At 37.3% G+C, this 14,755-nt stretch overlaps 1 protein-coding gene across 1 annotated transcript; it reads right to left on the minus strand.

The window, feature by feature from the left end:
* Positions 1-1,599: 1,599 nt before the first annotated feature.
* LOC131343530 (interleukin-8) lies at positions 1,600-3,405 on the minus strand. The gene is made up of 4 exons (XM_058375282.1): positions 3,231-3,405; positions 2,866-2,995; positions 2,504-2,587; positions 1,600-1,800 (listed from the first exon to the last, which is right to left on the minus strand). The coding sequence occupies exons 1-4, from the start codon at positions 3,298-3,300 to the stop codon at positions 1,782-1,784; spliced, it is 303 nt and encodes a 100-aa protein (XP_058231265.1). The 5' UTR covers positions 3,301-3,405; the 3' UTR covers positions 1,600-1,781.
* Between the last annotated feature and the right edge of the window lie 11,350 nt (positions 3,406-14,755).

Genomic DNA, 14,755 nt, shown 5'->3' on the forward strand with positions numbered 1-14,755 from the left:
GAAGGCCACATGAAGTTTGGAGGTCTGTAGCGATTGACTCTGCAGAAAGTTGGCGACCTCTTCGCACTATGCGCCTCAGCATCCGCTGACCCCGCTCCGTCAGTTTACGTGGCCTACCACTTCGTGGCTGAGTTGCTGTCGTTCCCAAACACTTCCACGTTCTTATAATACAGCTGACAGTTGACTGTGGAATATTTAGGAGCGAGGAAATTCCACGACTGGATTTGTTGCACAGGTGGCATCCTATCACAGTTCCACGCTGGAATTCACTGAGCTCCTGAGAGCGACCCATTCTTTCACAAATGTTTGTAAAAACAGTCTGCATGCCTAGGTGCTTGATTTTATACACCTGTGGCCATGGAAGTGATTGGAACACCTGATTCTGATTATTTGGATGGGTGAGCGAATACTTTTGGCAATATAGTGTATATATATATATATATATATATATATATATATATATATATATATATATATGGAAAATGATCATCATTTTAATAATAGAAAGACAAATTTGTATCAAATCTTTAAGATAATTTACTATTTCATAACAAACCAGATGTTTTTTAAGCCTTTTTGAACAAAGGGCTCATCTGAAATAGTCTCAAAACAATTAAACTATGTACCATTAAAAAAAAGTGTGTAAGATAGTGTAGATGCCTACTGAATCTTTAATGTGGTATATTGTGCATTTTTAAATGCACTTAAAACAAAGAGATTCAATAGACCAATAAGAGACAATAAGAGATACAATAAAGATGCTGTAGCTATTGTTAATGAAACCATTAGCATAAGAGCAAGTCTATGAACACTCTATTGCTCCACATCATATATCTTTTATCTATATATTTTATATTGCGAAAAGTTTTGGGATGTCTGCCTTACACATGCACATGCACGTAATATGGAGTTGGCCCGCCCTATGCAGCTTTAACAGCTTCAACTCTTCTAGGAAGGCTTTCCACAAGGTGTGGGAGTGTGTTTATGGGAATTGTTGACCATTTTTCTAGAAGCGCATTTATGAGGTCAGGCACTGATGTTGGACGAGAAGGCAGTCTCCACTCTAATTCATCCCAAAGGTGTTCTATCAGGTTGAGGTCAAGACTCAGTGAAGTTCCTCCACACCAAACTCGCTCATCCATGTCTTTATGGACCTTGCTTTGTGCACTGGTGCCCAGTCATGTTGGAACAGGAAGGGGTCATCCCCAAACTGTTCCCACAAAGTTGGGAGCATGAAATTGTCCAAAATGTCTTGGTATAAAGCTGAAACATTAAGAGTTCCTTTCACTGGAACTAAAGGGCTGAGCTCAACCCCTGAAAAACAACACCCGAATTCAATGATTTGGAGGGGTGTCCCAAAACTTTTGGCAATATAGTGTATCTGTACTGAATTTAGTTCAATATAAATAGATATCTATATGTCCATGTTTGTTTTAAGGTATAGATTGTACTGAAGATAGGATGCACATCATTTCTGTGAATATACTTATAAATTACATGGCAGGTACAATTTAATAAGTATTCACATGAACAAAGACCGGATATGTTTGTGTGTGTGTGTGTGTGTGTGTGTTTAAGCACATATTCTGTAGTCAGTCCTCATGCTTTTAATGGCTTTTATTAAGTATTACAACAATTCAAACCCATTTTCAACAGTATCACAGTTGCATTTTAAAAGCATTTCATCAGCATATACTTAGCTCTATCACATCACATTTTGAGCTTGGTTTAATTTTGAGCAAAGAGAAAATCTCTTCTTCAGGCTGCAGAGGTGCCACTTCTCATTTCTTATGGGCATTCCTGTTGTTTCAAAGGAAAAGCTCACATTAGCTAATGTCACATATGTAAGAGACAAATCTCTTGAACACAACAGTTGTTACATGATTACGCTACAAAAACACACAACTTGCATCCTGAAGTGTTCTATTCCTCTTATACCACAGCATCTTGCCGAAGTCGGGTTGTTCATTGTAAATTTTAATATTGAGTAGTGTGCATAATACAAATCAGTTTCTTTTATTATTACTTTTGTTATAATAGCTATAAATGCTCTGCAAGTTGAAGAAATACAGCATCTCAGGTCAGTGAGAAACTGCAAAGCCGTCCATCCTGAAGACTTTTCTGAGGCAGAAAATTGAAAAGGACGGCTAACACCTGGCACTGGAGAGTCTATAAAACACTTCTAGAAATGCTAAATGCTGGAGTAAAAGAAAATGCTGCATGCTACAAACATGCGACATGTTTTAAACTTATTTATTATTAGAATGAGCACATTCATATAAACCTGTGATGTGCCTTAGAGCTTGAAATATTTTCACAGCAGCTGATTACAGAATATTGACCAACTCGCAACCAATCAGAGATAAAACAAGATTTTATATAATATAAGATAATCAGTTGTAATGAAGCAACATGGACCCCTTAACTCTCCATTTAATGAAACTAGACTGAGCTTACACAGTGTTTGCTCTATGAATTACACCGGCAAAACTGTAAACAGTACCTGTGAATGGCATTGCTGATGACTTTTTGGATCCAGTCTGCTTCAGGTTCCACACACACTACTCTTTTGTCCTTCAAGGTGACTCTGGAAAATGAACAAAAGCTATGAGCGTTCACATACAATTTGATTAAATGAGAACATAGACTCGTGATGCACTTTGGAAGTTTTGGACCTCTAGCTACTTAATTAGTAGAAGCATACTTAAGCTAGCTCTAAATAGTATAGTGGCACTGGATTTGCAATAAGGATGTTGTAGTAGTAGACTCTGTCCGAAACCACATGTACAATGATGACACTAGTATATAACATGGGAAGTAGCCAGTGCTTTCAAAGCATACCCCATAGAGATACCCCTGACTCACATGATTTCAGTGCTGGAGCAGTGTGGCCCGGCAGGCACAATCTCCATTTTTAGAAATAGCCGGGTGCTGATGCGATTTTCTATTGTCTTCATACAGCGGCACATTTCATCAAATCCAGTCATAGGAATGGCTGTGAAAACAAAAAGTAACCAGGCATAAGTGTCGGGCAAAGAGCTACTTTTTAGAAGTAGCACATTAAATATCTAACTGGGAAACATTTGGCTCAATTAGCAATCGCTTCATGACTAATAACACAAAAGTCTGTCTAAATAACATTAGCTATTCATATTTTGCATGATTGTTGTCACACAATTACTGAGAATGTATTAAAAAGGATGAGAAAGAAATGCTAAATAGCCTCTTACCGAACACGGTGCCAATGCAGTAGAGGGCAGTTACTGCCAGAAGCAGTGAGCAGTGGGCTCTGAGTGGCATGATGGCTCAGGTGGCAGTGGTGGAGTGGATTCAGCTGGCTACATTGCTCGGTTTATAAGGATGCTCAGAAAAGGAAGTCGTGGAAATTCTTGCTTCTAATTTTAGAGGAAACACCAAATAGAGAATCTCTGACTGGAAAAAGGGGGGTGGGATTATGCAACCCAAAGCAACTGACAGGGGCAGGTATATACCGTATATCTGTTTTTTTCATGATGTGGCAATAATTTTGCTGAGTACACTGTTGTGTTAGCACAGTCCTATCATTGCGGAATTGCAATGCCTAGGCCAAAGGTTTCAGTTCAGTTCTCAGCTGCATCAAACCTCATTCTGCTGCTGCCACATGATTGGCTGATCAGATAACTGCAGGTGTACAGGTGTATCCTAGTAATCTAGATAATGCGAATTAAACTGTCAGAGATAACACATATGTGATGCTTTAGCTTCAAATTTTGATAACGGAGTAGTTCTGGAAATTTCATTTTAAAAACCCTGTTGTCTCATATCATCCCTGCCTCAATATAAATCAATGGCTCTGTGCACATCTACAAGTTTCCGTATGTAGACAAAACTCACCACAAATTTGTGGTTGTGTAGGCTGTAGATATGAACATTCAGAGGACACCTGCTTTTGTTTGGTTTCAGTTTTCATGTCTAGGCTGACATCCGGTTGCAGTGTTTGCACTTTTTCCCCTGTACCCAGAAACATGCTATGAGAAAATTGTTTCAAGAATCGGAGAATAAATAAGGTAATTATAACTACGGATTAGTAATTATTATTCGACGCTAAACATTTTACTGAGGTGGGATTTTCGATTGTTTTGAAGAACTCCTTTTCCCTTTTGAGCCCATAAGAATAAGGAAGAGAAAGATGCCAACTATGCTGATCATTTGTTTATTTTTATCCTGATAAACCACTGAACCCAAGGAACCTAAATTGGGTGTGGGGGGTAAAAAGGACAAGTAATGACTGAGAATCTGTCACAGATTCAACAAAAATATTAATACCGTGTTCGTCAGTAGAGACGTTTTGAGCTGACTCACTTTTGACTTTTATTAACCTTGCATTATTCAGTTATTTATCATACAGCATGTGATTCAGTTTAATAGTAATTTACAGGAAATGTACCCTAAAGTCAGACCGATTGGAAGGCTTAGGAGTTATAGAGTCAAGGCAACTTTTCCTTTTTTACTTTGGTGCTTTGCGGAAATTAATAAACAAATAAAGGAAACCAAAGACATAATAAATTCCAATTAAAATTTTTGTCACATGCATAATCGTACACAGTATGAGATGCAGTAAAATGCTTACATGACTGTTTTGACTCTTGAAAAGGAATAAGGACAGAAAAAGAAAAAAGGATAAAATATAAAATACAAAATATAAAATATAAAAAAAACTACAATTTTTACAGTAGGTAAAAATAAAATATAAATAAAATAAAATATAAATAAAATAAGGTAAGGTATAATATGTATATAGAATGTAGAATATGTATATAGAATATACATATATCTCTTGAAAAGGAAAAAGGAATAAGGACAGAAAAAGAAAAAAGGATAAAATATAAAATACAAAATATAAAATATAAAAAAACTACAATTTTTACAGTAGGTAAAAATAAAATATAAATAAAATAAAAATAAAATATAAATAAAATAAGGTAAGGTATAATATGTATATAGAATGTAGAATATGTATATAGAATATACATATATTTTATATACATATACATATACACACACATATTATACCTTACCTTATTTTATTCATATTTTATTTTTATTTTATTTACATATTATTTGATTATAATAAAGATAGGTCATTTAAAAAAAGAAGTGCAAAGACACTGTGACCTGAATGATCTCTAGTGAGCTATGAGACCTGAGGTTTGAATTCTTCAAGTAGATCTGTGATGCACACTCCACACTATATGACCAAAAGTATACAGACACCTAACTATCCCATTATACCAGAGAGCTGGGCACTGATATGGCATTTAGACCATTTGGGTGCCAGGTTCCAGTTCAGGGGTGTGAAATATCACGTGCATTATTTCAAACTGCATTATAGGTCGATGAATTACAACATTATCCGTTATCTTTTTTTTGTGTTGCCTTTCCCCAAATAGGAGAAAGAGTATACCACACAGCTACGGGTGGCATTGTCAGGATTTGAACTCACGGGACTTTTCTGCTGTTCCACTAAGCAGCCCTGGAGCTTTATGTTGTAATATCTTGCTATATTACGTATCTGGTATTCTTAGTCCATGGTCTACTGAGCCAGAATTAAGTTATATTTATTAATAGACACTTCTGTAAGTCTATGTAGATGAGAGCATTTACCAAACTCGATAAAGCTACATGTATTATTAAGTCCTAAGTAAAGGTTGGCAGATGCACCAATGCAAATATGCTGTAAACGCACATTTAGCACGTTCTGCTTATTTGTGTCGCCTGCCCGTTTGCAACATGACAAAACATGGAAAGGGGAAATCTTGTTTCTCTTTACTTAGAAATGGAAAACTTTGTGTCTGTTAAGGTTTACTGTTATCCTATATATACAGCAGAGTTAAAATAGAACATGTCGTTTAAGAGGTGCATGGTGGTACAGCAGGGAAGCATTGCAGCTCTGATTATAGTGTCTGTGTCGGTTTGCTCCAGGTTCTCCATCTATCTTCAAAAAAAAATAAAATAAATGCCAGTGGTAAACCGGATATGTTAAACTGCCCTGAGGTGTGACTGGATGGTGCCTTGTGGTAGGCTGGAATCCCATCCAGGGTGTATTGTGAGACAGTGTTGCTGGGATAGACTCCAGATCCACCACGACTCAAGTACATTGCTGTCATTTAGCACACACCTTTATCCAGCACGACTTACATTTTTATCTCATTTTATACAACTGAGTAATTTTTCAGGGGCCCAGCAATGGCAGCTTGGTAGACCTGGGATTCAGACTCACAACCTTCCAACCAGTAGTCCAACACCTTGACCACTGAGCTACCACTTCCCATGACCCTGATCAAGATAAAACTTAATATAAGTAATATAAATAAATTTTAATATAAATTAGCATGTCCACAGTTAATTTATATAATGGATATTTAGAGCTAAATATGTTAACTACTGAAAATCTTTTGCATGCATAATTCTTTTTATGCTAGTAAACTAAGGCACTCAAGTTATTATTTATTAATTATTATTTTTCCTTTTTTTATTACATTAAATTGCAACTGCCTTAGCTATTAATAACATCAAACATAAATTTATCTTTATTTATGTTATCTCAGTAGCCTTAACTCATTATATGTAATAATAATAATATAATATGATATGATATGATATGATATGATATAATATAATATAATATAATATAATATAATATAATATAATATAATATAATATAATATAATATAATATAATATAATATAAGATTAGATTATAAGTTTATTATCATTTAACTTGAGTACTACAACTCAAATGAATTACTAAGAAATGAATTTTCTTTACTGAAAAAAGAAAGCAAAACAACGAAAGCAATGACATGGTGTTGGAAACATATTTAAGAAAAGGATTGTTAGATGTATTGACAGGGGAAACTGTAGGTGGACTGCACTGTGTGAAGAGAGACTGAGGCCTAACCATTGCGGGGGAGCAAATTATAGGATCGCGAACATCACAGTCTGAGTAATAATCCCCTTGATGTAAAGGGCATGATGAGGTTTATTGTCTTAATATGAATGTGCGTTGCAATTTGTTAGAAATATTCCATGTTTGAGATTGTTTTCACAAACGTGTGTTCCATTATTTATGAATGGCAATAATGACAGTGAGCCTTATTTATCAGACTGGATAAAGTGTTTGTGTCCTACTCCTGCTTCTCGTAACTTTCTTGCGATACCCTGCTGTTTTTTCCAAAATTGCATCAATAAGGGCACATTTCCATGTCAGAAAAATCCTGGCCGCGAGTCTATATTTCATTTTCATGTTAAGTCATTTCATTTTCAACTCACATAATTCACATGTACAGTAATTCATGTAAGTTGGCTCCAGATTTTGGCCTTTTCAGATGTTGTTATGTAAATACAATATAAATATTTTCTTGCCTTGGATGTTTAGAATAACCTAAACCTCTTTTTTGCCTTTTACTTGTCATTTTAGTGCTATAAACATTGCCGTTTATGGATTTTCATGAGCGTCACCATATGCAAGTCAGCTGTACCATGCATGTGCCTGAGTTTGTGAGTAACTGATATTCATTAATACACACATGAGTAAGAAGACCACCAGCTGAAATCTGGTAGAAATTTTTATTTCTATAAATTTTATTTATTTTTATTTTTTATTTACCTAAACTATTACACACAACTTTACTAAAATATCGACAAATGAGGCCCAATGTGATTGACATAGATTTTATATACTGCTCAAAAAAATTAAAGGACCACTTTTTAATCAGAATATAGCATCAAGTCAATTAAACTCCTGGGATTTTGATCTGGTCAGTTAAGTAGCAGAGGAGGTTGTTAATCAGTTTCAGCTGCTTTGGTGTTAATGAAATGAACAACAGTTGCACTAGATGGGCAACAATGAGATGACCCCCAAAACAAGAATGGTTTTACACGAGGGGGCCACAGACATTTTTTTGCCTACTCATCTTTTCTTATGCTCCTTTGTGCAAGGAGGAACAGGTTGAGCACTGTCAGAGCTCTACTAAATGACCTCCAGTGGGCCACTGGTGTGAATGTCTCTGACCAAACAATCAGGCCAGATGTCCTCTAGTGGGCCCTGTGCTCATTGCCCGGCACTGTGGCGCTCGATTGGCATTTGCCATTGAACACCAGAATTGGCAGGTCCGCCACTGGCCTGCTGTGCTTTTAACCGATGAGAGCAGGTTCATCCTGAGCACATGTGACAGACGTGAAAGGGTCTGGAGAAGCCCTGGAGAACATTATGCTGCCTGTAACATCGTTCAGCATGACCAGTTTGGTGGTGGGTCAGTGATGGTCTGGGGAGGCATATCCATGAAGGGATGCACAGACCTAATGAAAGTCGATTCACATTGAGCAGAAATGATGGCCTCCAACGATGTTGGAGATGTCAAGGAGAGCGCTATGCATCAGCCACTGTTGTCACCAGATGAGCCTTTGGTGGTGGTGGAGTTACAGTCTGGGCAGACTCAATACAGAACTGCCCTACATCTTGTGAATGGTACAGTGACAAGCCAATACTACCTGAATAACATCATTAATCCAGTCATTGTGCCCCTGCATGAACAACACAGGCCTAATTTCATCTTCCTGGATGACAATGCTCCAGCTCATCGAGGTCGCATCATTAGGGAACGGCTGCTGGAGGCTGGGGTACCTTAAATGGAGTGGCCTACACTTTCTCCAGACCTGAATCCCATAGAAAACCTATGGGATCAGCTGAGTCGCCGTGTAGAGGCTCGTAACCCTGCACCCCAGAACCTCAATGTCCTGAGGGCCACCCTTCAAGAAGAGTCTAATGCCATGCCTCAGCAGACAATAAGTCGACTCGTGAACAGCATGAGACGTCGTTGTCAAGCTGTAATTGATGGTCAAGGGCACATGACAAATTGTTGAAACATTGACATTTTTTGTTGTGGTATACCCACCACTGTTGGCTTTTGTTTTAATAAATTGTTTGAGATGAGGAAATCACCATTGCATGCTTCTACTTAAATGCCCTACTTTCATGATATAATATCACTGTAACGTGAACTTTTTACATTTTCCATAAATTTCACCCAAAAGCCAAATATCCTTAACTTTTTGTGAGTAGTGTATATGTTTGGATCCATCCATATATAGATATGTGTTTTCAAAGTGTTCCTTTAACTTTTTTGAGCAGTGTATTTTTATTTCAAGTGTTTATTCATTTATTGATTTGTGAACTACTGGGGTTAATTAATAAGATAAATGTTTATCTTCAGTATATTTATTGACATATACTGTATATATAAATATAATGGTGAAGTCCGAATCAGGTTCGTTATCTGTGGGGAGTTTGATCTTTACTTAAGATACTATTTAAATGATCCTAGTGTGGCGATGCTTTTGGGAAACTCAGCTCAGTTCCGTTATTTGATCTTTTAGGAAGGACATTTTTAACGCACTGAAACCCCCCATACCAAAAATGTTAAAACTAAACATGATCAATTTCTGCACATTAACAACATAAAACATTATGTCAAGACTTGAGTAAATACATAATATACATATATTGATATTTATAGAATTTTTAATATCATTTTAATGACAATTTATGATAATACTATTATGTTGGGTTTCCTCTGAGGGGTTTTTTTTGGGGGGAGGGGGGTGACCACGGGTAAATTTTTTTTTTTCCTGAAACAGTGGTTCCAGAAAGGGAACTAATAAACTCAAACCACAATTAGTGCTCTTAAATTCCAGTAGGTGTCTTTTTAATACTTCAAGTTGAAATCTATGCATATGACTGGTGTAGGATACGCTATTATTAATGATAAAAACTTTTTAACAATTGCCATGTAATTAACACGTTATGTAGATACGTTTACATTAGCAGCATTTCGAAGAAGTGTTTTTGAAGCCAATATTATATAGCGAAACTGGTTTACTAGATCATGGACATAGAATACAATCAGTCTAAAACTCTGACTTTTAACAGGAAAACCTACCATATAGATGCACTTTGTAGATAATCTGTTAACAACTATAGCCTGTTTCTTATGCTCACTGTTTCATTTCCCATTAACAATTTTTAAAGTTGTGGAGGTACTGTCAGTGCTTTATCATCATTCCGGGAACCTGTGTATTGTGTATAATATAGAAGTGACCTAATCAGTCTGATGGGCAGTAATGGGTAGAGTTGCATCCTCACAACTCCAGGGTCTCTGTTTGAATCATGAGCCCAGATTACTATCTGTGTGGAGTATCACTTGCTTTTCGCGTTGTCTGGTTTCCTCCTACAACACAAAAATCTAGATAAATGGCTTAACTGTGCTAATTTTCCCAGAGGTGTGAATATTTCCAGGATAAAATGTTTAGAAAGGATTTCCATGAATTTTCTGGTTATTGTAAACTAGAGCTTTTTTATACACAGACATTCAGAGAGCAAGTCATAACAGTTGCATTCTCATAAAAAGTTGCATTCTCTAACTACTTTACACCAGGTGGCCCAAAAGTCTCCATGGATTTAGCCAAATGTCACTTTATCTACAAAACCTCCTCTAGATGATGTTTACTATTACTTTGTAAATATCCACAGTCATCTCTCACAACCTCCCACTTACCAGGTTGGCAACAGTGTTGTGTGTGATAGTGTGAGCTTTTCATGTTTCCTATTCCAACTCAACTTTATGACAGCTTCTGGATCCAGCCATCAGAATTATCTAATTATATTGCTCTTTTGTCAAATACATTCTTTAAAATGTTCATGGATGGCTTGGTTTAGTCCCCGCTGGAACACCAGCGGGCATTGGTTTATACCCTGTACCATGTGTCTTGGTTTATGTTTTGTGTTCTCACGTGTTTGCTTCGCTCAATTCTTACCCCTTTCCCCATCTCTGCACACCTGTCCCTCTTTTTCCACTAAGCATCTACCCAATTTATACACACACACACACACTACTCACAAAAAGTTAAGGATATTTGGCTTTCGGGTGAAATTTCAGGATGCACCTAAAATGCACTATAACCTTTACAGGTGAACTTAATTTGACCTTCTCTACACTTTTGAATGCACATGTCCAACTGTTCAGTGTTTCAGTACTTTTTGCATAACTTGCTGTTCTCTAACAAGGTGCTTAATGGCAAAATTCACAACTGGTGTTTGATCCATGAATCGACCAATAAATTTTCTGGTTCAATTAGAATTGGTATTTAAACAGTCCTCTTCATCATGCTGTTCACATTTTGACATCATGAGACCAAGACCACACCTAACAACTGACCAACAGTACCTCGCCATTGCGAGGCTTCAAACAGGATGTTCTCAGAGGGAAGTTTCCACTGGGCTTAGAGTGTCACAGAGTGTCATCAGCAGGTTGCGACAGAGATACAGAGAGACTGGAAGAGTCACAGAAAGGCATAGAAGTGGACGTCCTTTGGCCACATCCCACGTTGATGACCGCTTCATTGTGAACAGTGCCCTGAGGTACTGGATGATGAATGCCACTCAACTCCAGACACATTTAAGGGAGGTGAGAGGCAACCAAGTGTCACATCAGACCATTCAAAACCGTTACATCAGCGTGGTCTGCGTGCTAGACGACCTGCAAGGGTACCTGCCCACACCACCAGGCACAGGCATTGGGCCAGGGAGCATTTACGCTGGACGAGGGACCAGTGGGCCTCAGTGCTGTTCTCTGATGAAAGTCGATTCACGTTGCGCAGAAATGATGGCCACCAGCGCTGTTGGAGACTTCAACGAGAGCGCTATGCATCAGCCTCTGTTGGGTTGGTGTTACAGTCTGGGCAGGTGTGTCTACTCAATACAGAACTGCCCTACATCTTGTGAATGGTACAGTGACAAGCCAATACTACCTGAATAACATCATTAATCCAGTCATTGTGCCCCTGCATGAACATCATCAACAACGGCTGCATCAACAACGGCTGCTGGAGGCTGGGGTACCTCAAATGGAGTGGCCTGCACTTTCTCCAGACCTGAATCCCATAGAAAACCTATGGGATCAGCTGAGTCGCCGTGTAGAGGCTCGTAACCCTGCATATATATATATATACACTCTGTGACACTCTAAGCCCAGTGGAAACTTCCCTCTGAGAACATCCTGTTTGAAGCCTCACAATGGCGAGGTACTGTTGATCAGTTGTTAGGTGTCGTCTTGGTCTCATGATGTCAAAATGTGAACAGCATGATGAAGAGGACTGTTTAAATACCAATTCTAATTGAACCAGAAAATTTATTGGTCGATTCATGGATCAAACACCAGTTGTGAATTTTGCCATTAAGCACCTTGTTAGAGAACAGCAAGTTATGCAAAAAGTACTGAAACACTGAACAGTTGGACATGTGCATTCAAAAGTGTAGAGAAGGTCAAATTAAGTTCACCTGTAAAGGTTATAGTGCATTTTAGGTGCATCCTGTCCTGCTTTCGGGTGAAATTTCAGGACAGGATGCACCTAAAATGCATATATGCATATGTGTTTCCTTGGAAAACAATAAAATTTTTGAGTGATCCCAAACTTTTGAGCGGTAGTGTATATATATATATATATATATATATATATATATATATATATATATATATATACACTACCGCTCAAAAGTTTGGGATCACTCAAAAATTTTATTGTTTTCCAAGGAAACACACACGAAATTAGTCTGAATAGAAAATATAGCAAAAGAACAGGACATGCTGACATGTCAGAGTTAGAAATAATGAATTTGATGGAAATGATGAACGTTTTCTTCAAACTTTGCCTTCATCAAAAAAACACCTTTGCAGCAGTTACAGCCTGGGCATTCTAGCAGTCAATTTTTCAAGATAATCTGATGAGATTTCACCCCATACTTCCTGGAGCATCTCCCACAAGATGGATTGGCTGATGGAGTCTTCCTCCGTAGCTGAAATAAAGCTGAAATATGCAGCTGATCCCAAACTTTTGAGTGGTCTTGTGAGCCTCATAAAGGTGTTAAGAGATGTAATAGTGCAGTGCGAGAGTGTTATTACCTGTCACACACAGGTGAACTATTATACAATGTTACTGTGAATGCTATGAATGATCTCCTGTAACGTTCTCTGTGACAACAAATCTGAATAAGTCTTTCAGAGAATGAGCTCCGCTGACTCTGTTGTGTGTTGTAGAGTGGGTGAGACAGATTGTCCATGATGGAAGAGTCTATCCCCAACCTGACAATTATAGATATAAGTATATAAAGATATTTTGTGTTTCTTATCTTAGCAATATCTTAGCAATATTTCTAAAGGTATTCCTAGTAATATTATCTACACATCTTCAAATGAGACACTGGAGTCAGTAATCACACCAAGGTTCTTGATTGCTGTATCTGTAGAAAGGCCATTAAGACTTACAACAGACAGTTTCCTTCTAGCTGCGTGTGGGCATGAGGAAGTTCCTAAGTTAGTTTCCTAATGTCTTTCACACACTCCCCAACTGTATTAAAGTTATTGTACATAAGACCTATTTTGTTAAAAATGAAAATGGAAACACGGTTAATGAGTCAGAAGGCAGAAAATGCTTGTTTTAATCTTGATTTTCCTGAGCCGCAGTGAATCGCCCCCTCAATCCTGTGATTGTATTTTAAAGCATTTGTTTGTGGGCACTACACATCAGCTCAGACATACCAACTCACTGTATCCAAATTTATCTTTGCTTTGGTGACAAATAGTTGAGTTACAGAACTCATATCATAGCACGGAGCGACAAAAGGCAGTTTCTCCGAATTTATATATTTCAAATAAATCAGACAAGTGTGAATGATTTGAGCCACATGTCTATTAATTCTCTGGTATTTCTTTTAGTTTATCAGCTAGCGGTACATGTTTCATGCCAAACTATTTTTCAAAGACTTGAGAACAACTTCTAAAATTTAAAATTCTAAATTCTAAAACTTAAAATTGCTACCATACAATAGAGAAACAGTAGATAAAATTTCTACTTGCAAAAGTCCATTGTTCTCATAATCCTTAATCCTTATACACTTTTGTGACACCTATTTGCAATAAGCAATGCAAAACAAATAGATAGATAGATAGATAGATAGATAGATAGATAGATAGATAGATAGATAGATAGATAGATAGATAGATAGATAGATAGATAGATAACCGTGTAAGGTTTTCATGGAACTCATACTCACAGATTTTTATCCCACCATTTTTGGGGGGTTAGGGTGGGGTTAAAGAAAAAATTCTTGATGCTTAAAGTGGCAAACCATAAACAAATACAGTGCTATTGATTAAAATATTGCTTATTTTCTTGTTTATAAAGTATTTAACAATTAAGTTAAACTCCAGCAATGTTCGTATCAGTGTTAAACTAGGAATGTGGGGCAAAGTGGACTTCTTTCCCTTTCTTGGACAGGGTAGAGGATAGGGACTAAGTTTTGATGGATCGCAATTAGTACAGAGGGCATTTATATAGAATATGCACCTGATAAAGAGCTGGTTAATGCAATTATGAGCTAAATTTTTATAATAAATGGTCAACTAGTCCTCAGATCATGATTCAGTAATTTAACCTTATGCTTATCTGTATTAATAGCTTAATTCTTAGGCTTTATTTTCCTCCCCTGAGAGATGTGCATTGTAGGCTGATTAGAATCTCTAAATTGTCCAAAGTGTGTGAATAGGGGTGTGTGTGTGTGTGTGTGTGTGTGAGAGAGAGAGAGAGAGAGAGAGAGATTGTGCCCTACAATAGATTGTAACCCTGTCCACGATGTCCCACCTTGTGCTCATGATCCCCTG

The sequence above is a fragment of the Hemibagrus wyckioides genome, linkage group LG22, assembly GCF_019097595.1.
Source record: "Hemibagrus wyckioides isolate EC202008001 linkage group LG22, SWU_Hwy_1.0, whole genome shotgun sequence".
Classification (NCBI taxonomy): Eukaryota; Metazoa; Chordata; class Actinopteri; order Siluriformes; family Bagridae; genus Hemibagrus; species Hemibagrus wyckioides.

What these genes read in the sequence shown, in the direction of transcription:
- LOC131343530 (XM_058375282.1), bottom strand. Translation starts at nt 3,300, where the DNA reads ATGCCACTCAGAGCCCACTGCTCACTGCTTCTGGCAGTAACTGCCCTC. An exon ending in CTGCATTGGCACCGTGTTCG is followed by an intron (nt 2,996 to 3,230) that starts GTAAGAGGCTAT and finishes TTGTTTTCACAG; the next exon opens with CCATTCCTATGACTGGATTT. An exon ending in TGCTCCAGCACTGAAATCAT is followed by an intron (nt 2,588 to 2,865) that starts GTGAGTCAGGGG and finishes TTCATTTTCCAG; the next exon opens with AGTCACCTTGAAGGACAAAA.